This window comes from Brachyhypopomus gauderio, chromosome 8 (genome assembly GCF_052324685.1).
Source record: "Brachyhypopomus gauderio isolate BG-103 chromosome 8, BGAUD_0.2, whole genome shotgun sequence".
NCBI classification, from domain to species: Eukaryota; Metazoa; Chordata; class Actinopteri; order Gymnotiformes; family Hypopomidae; genus Brachyhypopomus; species Brachyhypopomus gauderio.
The window spans coordinates 14,917,779-14,937,111 of record NC_135218.1 but is presented as its reverse complement, the minus strand read 5'-3'; the positions used below and the strand labels follow the sequence as shown (position 1 = coordinate 14,937,111).

General features: G+C 43.6%; 2 protein-coding genes across 2 annotated transcripts in view; both read right to left on the bottom strand.

The window, feature by feature from the left end:
* Nucleotides 1-1,711: 1,711 nt before the first annotated feature.
* Nucleotides 1,712-11,498, bottom strand: c6h1orf226 (chromosome 6 C1orf226 homolog). The gene is made up of 3 exons (XM_077016045.1): nt 11,373-11,498; nt 5,813-6,198; nt 1,712-4,538 (listed from the first exon to the last, which is right to left on the bottom strand). Exons 1-3 carry the CDS (start codon nt 11,496-11,498, stop codon nt 3,917-3,919), a joined length of 1,134 nt encoding a protein of 377 aa, XP_076872160.1. The 3' UTR covers nt 1,712-3,916.
* Nucleotides 6,064-19,333, bottom strand: part of nos1apa (nitric oxide synthase 1 (neuronal) adaptor protein a) — a 77,234-nt gene continuing 63,964 nt past the window's right edge. Inside the window, exons 9-10 of the mRNA XM_077014782.1 lie at nt 15,214-15,379; nt 6,064-13,715 (exon numbers count right to left, since the gene is read on the bottom strand). Of these exons, the coding sequence (XP_076870897.1) occupies nt 13,264-13,715; nt 15,214-15,379 (618 nt within the window). The 3' untranslated portion in view covers nt 6,064-13,263. The remainder of the gene's footprint in view (nt 13,716-15,213; nt 15,380-19,333) is intronic.

Genomic DNA, 19,333 nt, shown 5'->3' with positions numbered 1-19,333 from the left:
AGTTTCTTTTAAGTTCTTTTTAATCTCAGACAGAAGCGTCACATCCTTCTCCACATGTTGCATAGAGCACATGCCTCCATACAGGCTTAGTAAAAAATACTCAAATGCTCACTTAAGTTTCATATAAATTATGATCCTTGCACTGTTGTGCAAAATGTGATTTTGAGTATAGAATTGTTTACTCAGTATGAATGATAACTGGCAGTGATAGAAGAATGAACGCATTGTTAACAGGAAGGATAACAGTAAAGTACATGAAAAGTTTTTAATAGGAACATCATAGATATTTCATGCAGGCCTTGGAGAGATATACAAGGGCACAGCTGAATTCCGACAATGTAATCCTCATCCTGGGCAAAGGACCTCAGCTCTAGGTATCTCCCATCTCCACTGATCTCATATATTCAGACACAGAGATGACAGAAAAGTCCTCTTTTTGTACAACTAGTTGCTATATCCAATACCTTGGATATATTTTAGAGCAAACATTAATCAGAAACAGTATCAAAATATATGCGGGGCATACCAGTGATACAGACTTAGCCAATATATATTTTCAAGTGGAATATAAACAAGTATATTATACCTGTAGAACAATATTAAGAAATGCAATAAAAGGTCAGAAACAAGAAAAGGAAGCCCATTTTCAAACTAGGATATGCCATGTATCTGTACAGAGTCAGTACTTTCAATACCAATAAAACCAAACCAAATCGGAATCTTCATCGCATACACCAGAGGGCATTTCTTGCAGTGTTTCTTCTTTTGATTACTACAGGCCACAATACCAGATTGATGGAGATAATCCCCACCTCTCTCAGCTTGAATATGCAGGAGGAAAGACTCCCTCATAAATCTACTCAGACTAAACAGGAAGTCTAGCTGGCACTGACTAATGGGATGCAGGCTGGCAGGGCTGCGCGTGAGGGAAAGACAGTAGAATACAGGATGCACCTAAAATAGGCAGGCAGACTGCCACTTACTGGAGAAAACAGAGCATGAAGACAATTTCCCTAGTTTCATTAACCAAGTGTGTGTTTATTTATTCTCCAAAACAAGATTTAATGCTGTTGTTAGATGCACAGGTAAAATTTGAGCTGTTTTCTTTTTTTTTTAAAGGCTGTTATCTGAAACTATCAATAATGACCTTTTCTACATGCTTTAGAAGCCACTCACTATTGATTACTGTTGATTTCCTTTATTTTGTGCTTTTGTTATTCAGACTAAAGTTTCATTAAACTACATGAAAATGTTTCATTTTAAGCCTCTCTCCTGTGAAAGATCTAGCATACATGCAATTGTTCTACCCCTGCATTACACAAGTACATAAACATGGCTTCACCTGCCACTCAATTCTGTGTCCATGCATTTCTTCTTGGCATTTTATTTGTAGGCTGAGTCATACTGTGACTATGTGGCATTTTCACATCAAGCCCAAATCAAATCAACTTGGATACCTCTACAAGGTAATTTAGCAATTGCTTTAAAGAAAAAACTTGTTTTTAAAAAAGGCTTTATGTTATATGACAGCACTGAAGAGAGATGTAGTACACCCAGATATAGTAAACACTGCCAGTCTTTTTAGATAGTGAAATCAAGCGCTGTCTGCTGTGGACATCATTATTCCACCAATGTCAGTTTCAGATCACACAGAGGTATCTAAACCATTTCAGTTTCTGAAGCAGATGTAAGAAAATTACACCATGAATACACAGAAGCTTAATTTAGAGGGGGAATAAACCTTTAATATAAAAACAACCACTTGTGTGCATAAAATATTCTAGTGCACTTAATAATCCTTCATTACTATAAATCTTTTCTTCCTTCATTTCCCGAACATTGTTGAAGTGATCAGACCACAGAGAACCGGCATGTTTACAAGCGGCCAATTTTGCTAAATAAAAATAAATGACAAAAATTCATTTTTACAAACATCTTCAAGAATTAATCACAACTCACTAAAACGTCATCTTTAAAACAGTATAATAAAGTTAACAGAGCACAAGACAAGTCTTGGTTTTCCTTTGGGGTGATTTTCCCAAATACATATATACATAGCACTTTTAAAGGGATCATAAAATACTCCATAAAATAAAACATTTTTACTTCACATTTCATGACCCAGTACAATTTGTATTGAGTGGTCAGCATTAATACAACTGGCTACACAATGACCGTTGTGCTTCTCTACACTGTATCTGTTCTTTTACTGTTAACACATTCTCATGGACAGAACTCTGCGACAAGTACGTTTATACTGTAGCTGTAATTTCTACATCAGTAAAACAATGAAATGTAAGGCATGTGATGAGATGTTATATTACAATAAGATAAATAGCACTCATTATTTTGATGTACTATCTGAACTGAAGAATACATCATTTACCTTGAACAATGAACTTAACTGACACTTCTGTGCATCCACTTTATACTTGTTGCAATTGCACAAGTCCTCTTTATTGTAAAATTACCCATGTAAACATTTTTTGTGTAGTGTATATTACACAATGCATGCACACTACATATAGTAGTGTGTATACATGCATACATGTAGAAGAGTGTGAAAATCGCCATGTAGTCCACAATGTAAAAAAAAAAACAAACAAAAAAATGGTCCGTTCTGCTGGATCTCGAAACACATTCTTATCTTTCCACTGACAGAAGCCTCATTATTCCCATTCTGCAAACGTGCCATCTCTTTGACGATTATCGCCATGACAAATTCAGAGCTACTAAGCATTCCTATAAGCTTTTGGATGCAAATCCTGTTGAGTTGCCAGACCTGGTCTGAGGTTTTCGGTTTGGAGTGCAGCCCGCCTCTGTGCGTCCTTCGGTCCTACTTTACATGTCCTCTCTGGTGACCAGGCCCGCTGCAGCCTAGGCCATGCTTCAGTAACACTCTAATACCTGCTATTTGACTCGCGAATAAGAAAAGTGGAAGATCAGATGGGCCAAATGACCCTTCCACACGGCCGCAGGCATGCCCAACGTACGCGGTGCCGCCACGAGGAGTCATCGGTATGCTGATCAGGCTCCACGTGTCTTTTAGAGGAGTGAATACCTTAACAGAGGCTCTTCTATTCTTCAGGAATCCAGCTCCTATAGTCCCTGCCTGTGCTCTCAGTCACTGAGCATGTTGCGAGTGAACCGCTCGTGCACATCTCCCTGTCAGACGTGTGTCCCGCACGACTACAATCACCGTCGAAAAGCAAAACACAAAGCACCGCCATCATGCTTTTAACCCATTCTAATGTTTGACCATGTCCAGCTGTCTTGCGCTTACAAAGGGAATCGGGACTTTCACAGAAGGCTGAGTTAGTAGCTTTGGTGGCTACTAGTTGAAAGAATTTAGAGTGGAGCAAGACGGTAATTATATAAAAAGCCATCTGCAGCATATCAAATGCACTCACTTTGGTTTCTACTCATGAGCATCTGGTTTAAAACTAAGTACAAAATACATAAAAATACTCTCTGAAAAGGCTAAAAGTATTGACAAATTATATACTGACAGTAAATTATATCAAATCTAAATTAGTTATTTTTCTTAAAAAACATTAGAGCTATAAAATTGTCAGAATATATCTGTGGTGATAATTAGCACAATGTAATCCATAAACTCTGGTTCAGTGAAAGACTGTGAAGACAAATCCAGTTTGTGTATGGCATACAGATTTTTTGTTTTTCTTTTGTTTTTTTTTTTTTGTTTTTTTTTTTTTTTTTTTTTTAACAGCGTTTGTAGAAGAGCTTACAGAAGCTTCAGCCCCAGTCATATAATTTCATGGAGTGGAGAAGAAGAACTCTCCAGAAGAACCCCTTCACTATTACACCTGGAATGGGAACTAGGTTGTTTGGGAATGATTTACTGAAACTGTCCTCAGACATGTCCTGACACTGTCTTCAAGCATGTTAAGAGGAGCTACTCAAACGATAGCAAGTCTGGATGGGGTTCCTCATTCTCCACGCTGGACATTCTCGTGGAGGTCTTGAAGTCCACAGAGCCGTTCTCAAGAAGATCACCTTCACTCACGCTGATGCGACAGCTCCCTTTCCCCGGACACGGCGTAGAAGCCATCCTGGCCTCACAGTCTGCCAGTTTCTGCTTCAGGTCCAGGTTATCCTTGTGGATGAGGTCTGGAACTGAGAGTTGCAGCTGTGACTGGTCTTCACCCACAGCTTCAGATTCTTCCAGTCCATCTGTGGTCTGCACAGGATCCATGTTAGTTGGCTGATGTTTTACTGTCCATCTGTTCTCCTTCCTTAGCTGGGTTTCTAGAGTACTGTCCGTTCCTGATGCTGTCACTGACTCCAGATTAGGCTCTTCAGGGCAGGCTTTGGGGTGCTCCTGGACCTTTCCTGTCGATACGAGATGGATCTTATCTGGGGAGGAGAGCAACGAGGAGTCAGACATCTCGGGGGAGGCCACCACTGGGTCAGAGGAGATCATCATATCCTGAGTGGTCTTCAGAGCCCGAGGAAGACGTTTCTTGTTGGTGGGAGGGGGTGGGTCCAGGCGAGGGAAGGGGTCCAAGGAAGTATGACTGAGAAAGAGAAGAAAATATGCTTGAGACATAGCGAAAATGAGTAGTGAATTGAGGATAGAAGAGGAAATGCTGAAGACAGAAGGTAAAACACTGAGGTCCACCCAGCCTTATACAGCGGGGCTGCATAACCATCATGCATAAATAACCTGTCCATCTGACCGAACTTTTACTACACTTGTGATTCTGTACAATCTGAAGAGGCACCACTCCAAAAAGCTTGTCTTTCTTATATGAGGCCAGATGAATCCTGAAATGGATCAGATTTGATTAAATCAGGAATGCAATATCACACTGCATTTCATTTCCGCCTTTTTGCAGTGTGAGGAGGCCGGTGCGGTGAGCTGTAAATGAGAATGCCCTGCTTCTGGGGGGGGGGTCTATATTCCTGGTTAAAGGGGAAAAGGTTTGCCTCAACCTGTGCATAAACCAATATGCTTAGTAATGAGGGATAAGACGCTGAAATTACAGGCAGGACTAGAATATCAAAGTAAAATTAGCACTTATGGTGATGAATATAATAATGGCCTTGTCAGAAACACTTAGATTAATGTAAATGCAGCACATTATACATGTGGGGGTTGCAGTCATAGCCTGTGGACATGCATTCTGCTTATGGTGATAAAGCAGACTGCTGTTTGCATGGTCAATTGATCATATGTAATGGGGATGGAGAGACACATGCAGCAACAAACTGGAAATCTATGGTCATACAGGATCTCATCATTTGTTGAGAAAGGGTTTATTTCAAGTAATTAAAATGTCCAGGCACTATATAACTCTCCATGCAAACTAAGAGCACATAAAAGTGAGTAATGTGCTCATTAGACTGCACACATAAATGGTTGTTTGGCAACTAGTTAAGTTAGTATTATGAAAGTTTGCAAGTCAGACAAAGCACCCCCACATGATCCCTTGAGGAGTGTTTATAATGTTGGCAGAGAGCTTCTCTGGGATATTATGCATGGCTGCCTGAAGCTTTCTGTGGGTGATGCTACCCCCCCATCTCCAAAGCAGAGCTCCAAGCACCAACACGAGGGCATCCTGACACAGCAGCGGTGTCCAACACTAACACGAGGAGACCCAAGTCAAGCAGTTACACTCGAGCATACATGCTGAGCTTTCTGCTAACGGCTTTCTACCAACTTTTATTTGGCGGAAGCATTTCAGGCTGCGGTTATAATGAAACGGCTAGAACGATCCTCAATGTCAGTGTTCAGATCACACATGTACACCGCGTGGTCCGCGCGTGTCCCGCGCGCGTCCCGCCGTACCTGCTGCCAGCCGTGCTGCATCCCATGTCCGCCAGGCTGGACCACATCAGGTCCACGTTCTTGTTGACCTCGGTGACCCCGATGTCTCCCAGGCTGCTGGGGTCCCTGCGACGCAGCAGGTCCGTCACCTTGGCTCCGACAGCTTTGCCCAGGTTCTTGAGGTGCTGGCTGCTGCCGCCACTCTTCTGGCCTGCGGGGCTGGGGGAGTCCGGGCCTCCGGACGGGCCGCCCCCACCGGCACGGCGGGCCGAGCCAGAACCCCTCCTGGAGCCCTGCCGCAGCTGCTCAGCAGCACTGGAGTTCTCAAACAGGCTTTGGTCGACTGCAGACAGGAGAAGCAGAGCACAGATAAATTCTTTGAGCACGCTTTTGTGAGCGGTGCTATTCTACAAACACAATGGATTTGTAAGACCTAGCACGCTGTTAAAGGTTCCCAATATTTTTAAACGTTTGGGAGGTGAGAAGACATTTATAGAGGATTTCAAGGGTCATTACTTAGAAGGCCCATGACAACGATAGCAAACACTGCAGCAGAGGAATTTACACTATGATATTCATACAAATGCAATATGAGAGTGAACCACACTACAATGGCAAGACAGCATAAAAGCACACACACATGCATTAATGTTCACAACAAAGTCCACCCACAAAGTCATGGCAACAATAATAAACACGTATGAGCAGGATGCGTCTTACCTCAGAACATTATTTCTCGGAAAGCATTTGGTGAGACATACAGGACATGTCTTAATAATCACACAAATGCACACACTTTAAAACACATCAACATTTTTACCTGCACAGGTACAACACCCACGCAGACACTTTACCCGTATACAGCTCTGTTGTTCAAAATGTGAAACGGTTACGATTCAAAGGCCTGCCTCTAGTGCGCCTCACACAGCCACAGAACGGAGGCTCAATGCAGAAGAAAAAATGTGTCATAGCAAAAGGACTGTGAGATTCTGACAAAAAGACCCGCCATTCCAGCTCCACTACACTTCTCCATGTTAGAAGTCGGCCAGGAACCAGACAGCGTGTATTCATGCGGCTCTAATGCACAGAGGTTGTCCGACGCAGCTGTAATTCTCAGGTTCTTATCCTGAGCTACTTTAACTGTTTGCTGCATGATGTGGGCCAGGATAGAGAAAGCATTCTGATTAGTTTACCCAGTTCCTCATTGAGAACAAGTTCCTGCAAACATGTGTGATGCTATTTTGTTAAGGATACTCTAGACTGCAGGAGGCTCTGTACCAAACCATGTCAGGCTATGCAAATATTTGTCAGAAGACTCACAGAAATGCTATAAAAATATTTGAATGGGCAGACCAGGCAAATATAAAAGAGAAACATTTGCATGATGAAGAGCTCCGCACAGCCCTTTCGTACAAACTCCTGCGCTTTTTATGCAAACAGAAAAGAAATAAAATTACTTTGCTATTTACCAAAAACCAAAAGAACATCCACAAAACAAAAACATTTAAGATGAACAGACAACCGTCTTACATAAAAACAATCAAGGCAGCTTGGGATTGGTGTGAGCTTTCTTTTTTTTTCTTCATTTTTTTAATTACATTTTAGCCATCACTTACAAATTATAAGGTAAAGCAAACATAAGAACATCCCAAAACCCGAATTAAACCCTGAAAGTGCTGTACTTCTGTTTACACAGTATTGCTACTAACCAGTTTCTTGTCTTCTGAAGTTGATTCCTCAGGCTCTGCCAAAGCTGCATCTCATATGCACTCATGTTCAGAGCCCATGCAAAGCTGGGTTACTGCCTCGCTCCCTTCTGCAGAGTGTTTCAAGTGTAAACACTTTCCCTTGCTCAGAGTCGTGACCTCAGGAAGCATGCCTCTGATGGCCGAACCACACTGCTGGTTGGCTTTGTAAACTGGTTCAGATGGAGCCTGGCACTTTTCATCTATTGTTTGCGCGGTTCTGTGGGATTTAACGAAGTTAAAGAGCTGTCGTTCTTCTAACCTTTTAATACTTACAAAGAATAGAGGGAGAGGGCTGTGTGAAGACCCGTGGATGGGCTGGGGGAGAGACGGAGAGATGGAGAGAGAGGAAGAGAGGAGCAGTAGGTGTGTGGGGGAGAGCTCTTTTTTGGAAGGATTAAGCACCTTAGGATTGAGAGAGTGAGTACGTGTGACAGAGACAAAGGTAGTGAAGGACAGCAGAGAACCGCCTTGTCTGGCCGGCAGGAACTCCTCTCCCCCAGAGCCTGGTGGGCAGCAGTCTGATCCTGCCACTCTTGGCGGTGTTTCTACTGCAGGCTCCGGCCCAGTAGTCAGGGCCACCGGCTGGCAAGACTTCCTCTGGGCTTATTTACAAGCCCCCGGCTTCTCCTGATCTCTCCTCGTGGGGTGCGACCTCTGGAACAAACTGCAGCTGGACAGTGTAAGCAGGAGTCCCACGGGGGCCACTGCTTATGACAGATGATTGGCTGGTCAAGGGACGGAGCAATACAGGATGATTAGAAAGTAAATCTCAAAGCATATGGGCAGCATCTGGGCAGGAATGCCGCTTCAGCCAATAGGTGACGGCCCTGTCATGATGGTCTCACGGTGCCATTTGCTTGATATTGTTAAGGCTATGTATTTATTAATAATTGCAGTCTGTATTGTTGCATTTTGAAAGTTTGATTTTAAGATTATTGCCAAGCTTTACAAGGTCACAAAGAAACAGAGAATCAAAAGCAGAAAAGTGTAGCAAGAAAATAAGGTTTTATTGAGCCAAAGTAAAATCAGTGACCAGTTAGACACGAGTGCGTTTTCCACCCCTATAGACATTGGCTACAATGGCTGCAGTATAACTAAGCACAATGGAAAAGTTAGGACATGAAACACACTCCCCCAGGACACCTGGGTTGCCACAGTGACCCACAGCTGGGGGGTAAGCACTGCAGGACGCCCCGTTAGCATTCGTCCCTGGTCAGGTCACACTCAGACAACCTGGCCAGTCATCCCCATTACACCAAGCCATCAGTCTGCAGCTCTGCTCTCACACAGCCTCCGAGTTCAATAGTGACCTAATGTTTTTAGATCCTCTTTGGCCAACCCATATTAGACAATGTATGCAAACAAGATGGCCAGGGTTATTACACTGACTAATCTCTGAAAGCTTTCAATGTGAATTTACAGTGACCCTCTTAACCTGTAGGTAAAGAGCACTTCGATTTCCAATAAGGAAAAAAAAAAAAAAAAAAAAAAAAAAAAAAAAAAAAAAAGAAGAAGATATATCTAGAACCAATTAGGCTTAAATGAATAACAAACCCAAACAGTATTATTAATTTTTGTCACTATTAGGTTGTAAAGTGATGCTTATTTTATGCAAGGGCCTTGATCAATATACCACAGTGGTTGTGGGAATTCACACACACACACACACACACACACACACACACACACACACACACACACACACACACACACACACACACACACACACACACACACACACACACACAGACACCACTCCCAGGGGGAAAACAACAGGAATGCTTCTCACCACGGTGACTGGCCTAATGGATACCCAGGCTGGGCAGAGCTGGGTCAAACATCAATATTTCACTAGGAGTCTCGTCGTGCATATGAATCTTTAACTTGCATGTCCTCTGGGTGGGGGGTGGGGTGGGCGGGGCACTAAAATTGTGTTATGACATTTAGCGAAATACAGCTAGGTCTAGGCCAGATGGGGTCACAAGGTCATCGTGGGTACTCCATCATGAGCTTATAATGAGATTATGAAGACAGTGACTCTGCCCCATCAGGCCTTTGGCCCACCTCTGCCCCTCCCCACCCCTGAAGAGCTATCTGGAAAATAAACTCCTTCTGCTCAGACGTCTTTGTGATTATAGACATCTGTAACGTCACCCAACAGGACCACGAACTCACACCACTGAAGAGATGTACTTTGGTTGAACACGGATACAGCAGGATGCAGGACACGACGGATGAGGAAGTGCACCAGGACAAAGACATGCCTGGTTGAGAGAGGTCAGAACCCCCAGAGGAGTGGGAGAACTCCCAGAGGACACCGCCTCGCTAGACGTGCCTGAACACCTCCGCTTTCTTCTAACATCAAATCAATAATTCATTACATGATTCGCCCCATTGATGTCAGTGAATTCTGGCTTATGCAACATGACATTGTGCACATTTCCTTCAGGTGGACTGAGACTGAGATTCTGTTTGCAATTGACTGTCTGGTACATTCTAGAAAAGAAAAATGGAGCAGAAACCAATAAAGTAACTGTTTTGTTAGAAAGGCTTTCGTCTCATTTGAGAAAATATATGTAGATCATGCAGCATGACAGCTTGTGTAACAACTTGAAACATCTTTACATTACTCAAAACAAACACTTTAAACTTTAAAGCAGACACAAGCTTCTAGGTAGACACAGCCTTTTCAAGTGCCTGACCCTGAAGTGGCTTCATTCTTTAGACCTGGGAGGGAGGTGTGTGGTTACCAGTCTCTATGCAGAGGCAGCAACCTCTTGCCCCAGAGAAAAGGAAACTGGGCTTAAACAAGCCCAGCAGCTTGCCTCAGTGAAAAAGTGTGTGGGTGAAACAGTGATTCTTCAATGTGACTGCGAAGCTAAAAGTGAAAACCCTCTGGACGTTCTGACGATGCTTTTCTGCAGACACATCTCTAACGTGCCATTTTGGTCTGGAGCACAAAATTACCAAGATAGAAACTAATGAGACAAGGCCCATAAAAAAATCCACCTCCCTTTAATAATTTTCTAACCTATTTACTGTATCTTTGAAAAGGCCCTTTGTAACCCAGGCAACATAAATGTCTTACAGTTCTTGCCCCGGCAACTTTCCAAACCATGTCTTACACAGTAATGCCATCAAAAAACCTGGAAACGACAAGAAATGAAGACATGATAGACCGTCCTCTCACTGCTGTGTCAGGCTGACTCTGCCATGTCTCCTGCTTTCTCTGTTTGATTAGCTATCAAGCAGTGGAGCCCATTATCCAACAACAACGGCACACTTCTCATTTTCCTCTATTGGAGCAAGAAGGTAACTAATTTAGGGCTTCACAATTTATTGTAAATTACCTGAAATCATAATTGTTGGCACAAAAGGACATAATTAATGTGTGCCATTTGCTTGTATGCATGCTGCATCACAATGAAGGATTCTTATTCACAGAGAACAAGACATATCAGGAGACCAAATGAATCACAGGAATGCTGACTGGATGCACAGACTAACCACAGTCGCTCGGCATAATGATGTGTGCAGGTCATATCTGCATTTCTGCAGTGTGCACAGTGCTGTACTGTAATGTCACAATCACAGTTAATAATCACCAGTACTATATCACTCAAAAGTAATGATCGCCTTTCAGTTACTATATGCACAAAGCCCTGCTAGTGTTCTAAAACTATGTGTAAATAACTGGGAAGATGTACCATATGAGGTCGGGCTGTAGCAAAAAACAGGCAAAAAGTACCTCCAAAAAGTAACAGATGGCAGAGGCATCCTTGACAATTAACTCGAAGTCCAATGAAGATGCACAGCTGACCACCTCTGCTCACCTTGACCACTGGCAGGTTCATGACCACATTAATACACACCACTTCATCCCCGGCACCAGAAACAGAAGCCAAGCTCGAACGCTCATCTCCATGGGAAACACCAGAGATATCCAGCTCATCCAGCATTTAATGCAGCATCAATCTGAGTGAGATTATCGATTATACAGGCTTGCACTTCGCACAAGTCTTATTTACAGAGCTTATCGAGCGCACGCAGAATGCCAGCCATGTCCAGACAAGGTATATAAACTTTCTTTGTTAACTTCAGAGTAAAACGAACTTCAGAGCATGAACTGGAACCAGTTCATCATTCTCTTACCCACAAAAAGCACATCTTTAATTGGCTTCATCTGATTCTCAGTGATTTTTATTGTATCAAAAGACATAAATAAATAACCAAAACTTCAACCCAAAGTGTTTCTCCTGCAATCAAGAGTGATGATACTTTTCATCACTGCCAGCAAGCCCTGATGTGCTGGGTCAGAGCTGCAGCTGCCTTGGTGGGGTCCCGTACTGTGCAGTCTGGCAGGACATCAGCGCTTGGTCCCGCACCCTAACACACACCCGGTCACCATGACGATGAGGGCACAGCAAAGCTCACAGGTATTAGGCTTTTTACTCATCATAAATTATTAACTACATTACTTATTAACTATGCGAGTTTATTGAAACGTTGGACACCTGACTGGACAAAAGCAATGAATTTTCACTTTCTAGCCAAACACATAGATTGTTGGAAACTCTAAATGCATTTCTCCACTGCATTTTTCACTCCAGCAGGAATGTTTTTTTTTTGTTGTGATCAGCCATAATATAATCCTATAAAATAGTTTTGTGTGACCTCGAACAGCGAGGAGGAATCCACTCTGTGCTGGCCCAAAGTGAGGTATTAAATGAGGAAGAAGGCATCATTCTTATGGACTCTGAACATCAGGAGTGCTGTTTCTAGTGCTGCACCCTTGACACAGTGTGAATCGAGGCTGATTTGCCATTCATTATTCCTCTGTTCATCAGCCGGCCTGGGCTTGCACACACCATCTCTGTGTGAGCACACAGGAAAAAGGACGCCACGTATCTCAGACGTTACTCAGATCATCAGAGAGGCCGACATCCCACACTTATGCTGTTTTCAGTAAAAGGTCTGGTTGGAAAAAAAAGTGGGGATAAATACACCAAATGCTGTGAAATGTCAAAAATATATATTTTTGCTCAGGACCTCTGAAAGTTATCATAATAACATAACAGGACAAATAGCAATGGAGCCTGACATTTCTCAGATGGCCGGCTAATTGGATTCCTTTATCCAAAGAGTTTAGATGCCTTGCTACTCTCAAGGCTTAATTAGCTGAACATGTTTCTGTTCTCCAGCAAAGACCTTCTCACCCTTGATTTTCCACGTGGTTGCATTCCAGATGTTATATTGACCCAAATTCCACAGGAGGTGGAGAGAACTACATTATCAATGCATTATTCTGTGCAGTACCAAAACCACAGCATTTGCAAAACTAACATCACAGCCTTTAGATAAGCATATATAAAATGTCTTGTACAATTTCTTGTACAATGTTTTGGTCCATGTACAATTATCTCTGCAAAAATAACTATACCTAATAACTACTTCTTACAGACTGCAAGGATCAGACAGTAGCAAGCAGATTCTAAATTAATGCACTTTTACCTCGTTCAGAAACTCACCACGTTTAATGTTCACTGTAAAGTCAGCACTACCGGTGAACTGTGTGGTGAAATGACACTTGGTTGTGCACCAAGACCCCACGAAAGGATTAAAACACCTGCCTCAGAGAACCAGCAGTACAGGCAGGGCGTTAAAGTGTTTTCAGTCTTACAACACGGACGAATGTCTGGCGCAGCTAGCTTCACTGGCGGGCTGCTACACGGCGATCTCGTCCTCCAGGCAGTCGGAGGGAGCGTGGCGGTTGAGGACGTTGAGGAGACGCAGCGTGCTGTCCTCCTGCAGCCCCCAGCTGTCACGCTCCTCGCTCTCATCCGTGGTGGACTCGTACTCAGACGCGATGCCCGACTCGTGGAACCTAAGCAGCTCCAGGCTGCCGAGGAGCTCGTCCCGCGACAAGGGAGACTCCCCCTGTGAGGAGGGCTCAGGGCTCCTCTCCTGCTGGGGGGGGCCCGGGAGAAAGCGGAAACACTCAAACTTGGCCAAGGCTCGGCCCCTACCTAAAGGGCTGCCCAGGGGCGGGGAGAGCGGCGCGATGTTGGCCAGCGGGGGAAGGGCGGCGTCTTCGGGCCGTGGCGTGCTGGGGTCGCAGACGATGGGGGGCACGTTGGCACGGAAAGTGATCTCCAGCAGACTGTCCTGGGATCCCACTGCAGAGATGGAGGAGGAACCTTTATGAGCATGAGCAGCACACACGCACACATGCACACACACACGCACGCATGCATGCACACACACACACACACACAGCACCCGTAGAATGCAGAGCAGACCAGTCCTGCTGTACAAACCCAACACCCAACAATCATAAATCTTCAGTACTTTTAAAACAAACGACTAGCACTTTGTATAGTGATTTATCATGAGGTTTGATGGATATGCAGAAGAGAAACTGAAGGATGTTAAAAAGCAAAAGACCTAAAAGGAAAGATCAGTTTTAGAAAGCAGGCCAAATGCCTCGGAACACTTAATTTTCCTTTAATTCATTTCAAAGGTTTCTGATTAGAATATTATATATATATATATATATATATATATATATATATATATATATATATATATATATATATATATATATATATATATATATATATATATATATATATATATATATATATATCACCCACAAACACAAACGGTCTAATTTGAGTGAAATGTCCTTAGCTAGACTGGGCACTGCCGAAAACTGGGTCAACGACTGTAAGACACCTTCTCTTCTCCTCCATTTTACTGCCTAAAGCTACAATAAATTCTTCCATGAACAGAGTGGACGATTATGGAGGTGCTTCAGTGCCTTCCATTAACGCACACTTTAATGGACTAATGTGTGTCTGCATTAGGGCAGCAGGACCAGCACACTGGAAGTCCCAGATTGCCCACGTGTCATCACGCGTTGGCTGGGGTGAAGGATGTGACCTCACAGCGGGTGGAGGCTAGCCTACGCCAAGTCTTTGCTGTGCCATACTGATATGGAGCCTGATGGATTGCAATGGAGGGAAAACGTGGAGAGGAGTCAGATCTAAGAGACATAACAGGTTTGCTATAGAGAAAAGCTTATTTTTTGTGGAGAAGGGGCAGGAGGTTTAGAGATAAGGGGGATAGCATACAAAGCTATGGTATTAGGATGGACAGAAGAGATGAAGACTGAAGCCGAAAGAGATATATGAATGAAAAGGCGTTCCTCACAGGTTCCTAAAGAAGTTAAGGATTATTTACCACTGTCACAGACTACCCCTTTAATCTCCGACACCATATTAGAGAATCTTAAAGTTATGACTGACTGAAAAGCTCCTCTGATTTGACTGAAAACCAGTTCATTCGGTATAATGACGCATTCCCTTTCAAGACACTTCAAGAGATCAGAGGACTGACACCACCAGGCATATTGAGGCATGACGCATATTAGTGCAAGTGTAGATGTTATAATTAAAGTGATTAAAAATATTATTTGTTTATTCATTTACTTCATCATGTCAACTCCCCATTTATTTGAGAATGTTTATGTTTATCCCTCTCATGTTATGCACTGTACTCTGTTATGCATGTTCACTAGATTATATTCCTCCTGCCGTACAGCCAGGCAGAGGAGGACACGGTGCAGATATGGAGCTGCAGTGGTGAGGGCGGAGGGCAGAGGAACACACTCACTGGAGCCGTGGCCAGCCAGCTTCACCTCCAGCTCCTGGACCTGCTTGACCAGGACGGAGATGTGCTGTAGGAGGTCCCTGTTCTGCAGGAGCAGCTGGTGCACGCGGGCCTGCGCCTCGATCCTGGCGGCGGCCTCTGCTGACAGCTGGTCCTTCAACAGGTGAACCTGCGGGAACACAGAGAGAGGGCTTGGACTGAAACGCTCCCGTGTTGTGGAGCGAGACTGGGGAGAGAGCGGTGTCTCTATATCTGCAGGACATGCGATGCACAACTTCCTACAATTCGCTGAACAAGCACCATCTTACTGCTGGTGCTTATTCGTTCCAAAAAAAAAAAAAAAAAAAAAAGCTTGGGTTAAGCAAGGCTGCCTAAAGCATTAATATCTTTTAATATTTCATACGGCATCTTCTTGATGCCGTATGAAATGCAGAGTAACGCTGCATCATGAAAGCAATTATATGTCACATTTCACAATTCAGAAAATTAACATTCAGTATCATGAGTGATTGAAGTCTCACACACGAGGTCACACACAGACAAATGCACATATAAACATTTAAGGAACTCAAGACTCTTGATGCAAAATGTCTGAAGAACTAGGGCATAAACTCATGTTATGCTCATTTAAAGAATATCCTATAACAGTTCTCCCACTAAGGAAAGAAGTATAAGAATGCCAAAGCATGCAGCAGTGTCTACCTGTACATCTTAAGCATCAGACTGCAACGACACTGACATGGTCAGGAGGAGTGGACTGTTTATTCCAATAGTGGGAGGTACCACACTTCCTTATATAAAAAAGGGACTTCACTTGTTTATTGATGTCATTCTTCAATCTGAAAAGGTTCTAATCTGCTCACTCCCACGTCGTGAGAAGGTAGCTAGTTCTCCCCCCACTCACACCGGTGATGTCATGGCACTGTTGTGTTAACAAACGAGGCAGAAGCACTAGTACTGGATGAAGGACAAATGGTGTGGGATATCAGGACAAAATGGCAGAAGCACACTTGGTAAAAAGCACAGTGGTAAAATGTTTCCACTATATAAACACCTCAGTATGCCCCTGTGATTTAGTCATGTAGTCATGAGTAGTAAACGTCTGTATATAGGGGTGATATGCACAATGTGAATAAGATAGTAAGGTCAGGCACCTCTACGATGAAAGCATGTTGTTGTATTAATGCAAACCAGCCTACAACGTTCAGGTTGTGTTTGGACACTTAAAAGTTCCTGGTTTGCTTATACATAAGCTCACAAATCCACTGGATATGAGAGACTTGTTTCTCCTGTTCACCAAACAAACATATAAGGTGCTGTTTGTTTATGAACTGAAGTGTAATACAGATTTATCATTTATCACCATGGCAGCTAAAACAAGCGTCTTGGCGATGCAGCATAGTTGTGGATTCATTTCATGTAACAAGCTCTGGTGCAATGCTACCTCTGGCACTGCCAACAGGCCCACCCACCCAAACATCAATCCTGTTGGGTTAGACAGTGACAATATCACACACACTGGCGTGGACATGCATCGCCTTTATCAGTCAAATCATAAGACAGCAAGCATGAAGAATGAAAGACTATCTGGCATCAACGCGTCGCTGGGTGAAACGTACTCCTGGTTTCCTGAAAGTCCACAATGGCGAGCACTTAGCTCGCTGTCCTGACTTGATTATGCAGCTGTGTCCTTCAGGCAACCTAAGATGCGAGATGCTGATAGCCAGGAGAATCCATTTCCTGTTATGATTTTCCCCAAGCACCATGAGACTGTCAGAGGGCTCTTAAAGGGGCATGTCCAGCTTATCCTATGCCATGTGGACCCCAAGTGATAGGTGACCCAGCACAGAGAGTATGCAAGAACTGCACCATGCAGTTTTAAGAACTTCACAGTCCTCCTCATCCAATGTCAGCTGCCAAGGACAGAGCAGGAAGACATGAACAGGAACAGAGCCAAACAGGAAAGGAAAAAAAAAACCCCAAAACAAAACAACTAACAACAAACATTACCAGACTATAAACACAGTCAGCCTAGTACAGGTTCAGCAGCTGAAGAGGTGTGTGTGTGTGCATGTGAATGTGTGCGTGTGTTTGTGAGCAACAGCAAGAGCCAGAGAGTCTACACAGCCCAATGATGGATGCTTTTCTGTAAAGGCGACATGAAAATCTACACGCGACACATATTTCATTTTATTTCCTTCAAATCTCCCACTTGGAAAAGCGCGTACAAAATTATAACTCCGCTACTGCCCATTTCAAAACTCCCCTCAGATTTAATGTCAACCGAATTTGTCTTAAAAGTAAGAGCAATTCTTAAACACCTCACTGACACACTGACTAATCATAATTACACAGTGTCGGTGCAAAGTACAAAGATGAAAGTCTTTAGAGCAAGCTAATGTTCTTTTCATTCCAAACCCCCATGTACTCAGGGACGGTAATTAAAAGTGACAAGTAATTAGACCCGCTTTCATAAATTCACTTTCTTTGTCACAAAGGTAATAATTTAGCCCAGTTTTTTCCCAGTTAGCAATAGCAATAATTCAACCGAACTGTGGCCTCAGAGTTAAGAGACCTGCATGTTTTCAGGCTGTGTCTGAGCTGAGTCAGGATCTCAGATTGCCTGGAGGATGGTGATAACTGCTCACTTCAGCCTATATGACCCAGCAGATGCCCTCGATTCCCTAGAGCGTCAGGCAGGTAGTGATCAGGGAGAGGAACTCCCGGCCCTCCTCCACCTGCTGAACCCCGGCAATTGTATCCTCGATCAGACGCAGCTCTCTGACACTAGCAGCCCTGCTTGCTTCCACCTTTATCTACCCAAGTTCATTTCCGTTCTTCACGCAGCGCTAATATGGATAATGAAAGCAAGTCTGGGAACATGCAGCGCATCAGATTCATTAGAGGCAGATGGACAGCAGACTGTGAGCTATTCTCTGAAGACAGAGAATGCCCTGTGCTCTACACAAAAGACTGATCATTTAGCTACTAATATTTTACATTTTACAGCTTCAAAAATTCTTCTTCTCAGTATTTTTACCAAGATGCATGAATCTTTTACTATTTCCAAAGAATTTGTTGCAAAACAAACTGCATATCAACTGAGGCTTTACTTGATTATGTATGATGGCTTAATTTTTAATGATGACATGGCATCTTAATTGACATCTTCATTTTCCAGTTATTTGGGTTATCCTGTGAACTGCAGGCTCCGTTTAAGAAGCTGCAAATGTGATCTTCGTTGAAGAAATATTCACTCCTTCCCTGCAACGGGGACGTCATCAAACAGGTGCTCCCGCTCGGCCAGCGACTTTAATAGAGAGCTCTCCACGCTCCCCCTTCCCAGTCGGCCGTGCGGTATGCAGCGGTCGGGGTTCGGTCTGGGTGGAAGCAGTGGGCCAATGGCCCTGATCGGGTCTCCTCTAACTGTGTGCTCACAGGCTCTGAGCAGCAGGACCAGAAGATGTGCACAACGCACCAACATGGCCAGAAACGAGTCTGGTTTCGCTACTTAACGGAATCAACTCAAAAGATACAAACTCTCTGTTGTAAACTAGTGCAAACAAGAGTACTCTGATGTGGTCAAGGGTTAACCCAGTGCTGAAACACACGCCCTTATAAACAGCAGTGATTCCAATATATGATGTTGTTTTAATGAAGGACAATATTTAGCTAAGTAGTTTGTTTAACCTTTAGAAGGTCTAATTACAAACCGCTCTTATGTGCTCAGGGCAGAGGCCCAAAGCCCCTGTGCTGATAAAACATAAATAAATGAACGGAGCTCATGCAGGAACGTGATTAACACGATGCCGGCCCGAGTCGTCCAAACGAGTAGGACTGAGTGGGAGAGTGATTCAAGCGTCCGAGTCTCTGTCGGTGTTCAACAGGGGTCCTCTCACTGTTCTCCACCAGGCGTAAGGGTCACAGCTAAACAAAATTTGTGAAATTAATTCATAATCTGTGACTGATGCCTTCATGCTGCCTGGCAACACAATTCAAGGTTGCTGGCGTTCTTTGGCAACATGGTTGGCATACAGCCAGGCTTGTTTTCAACATCTTTGGGGATCTCCATGCTGACAGAGGGTTGTGGCAAATGAGCTGTGTTTGAACATCCAGAAACACT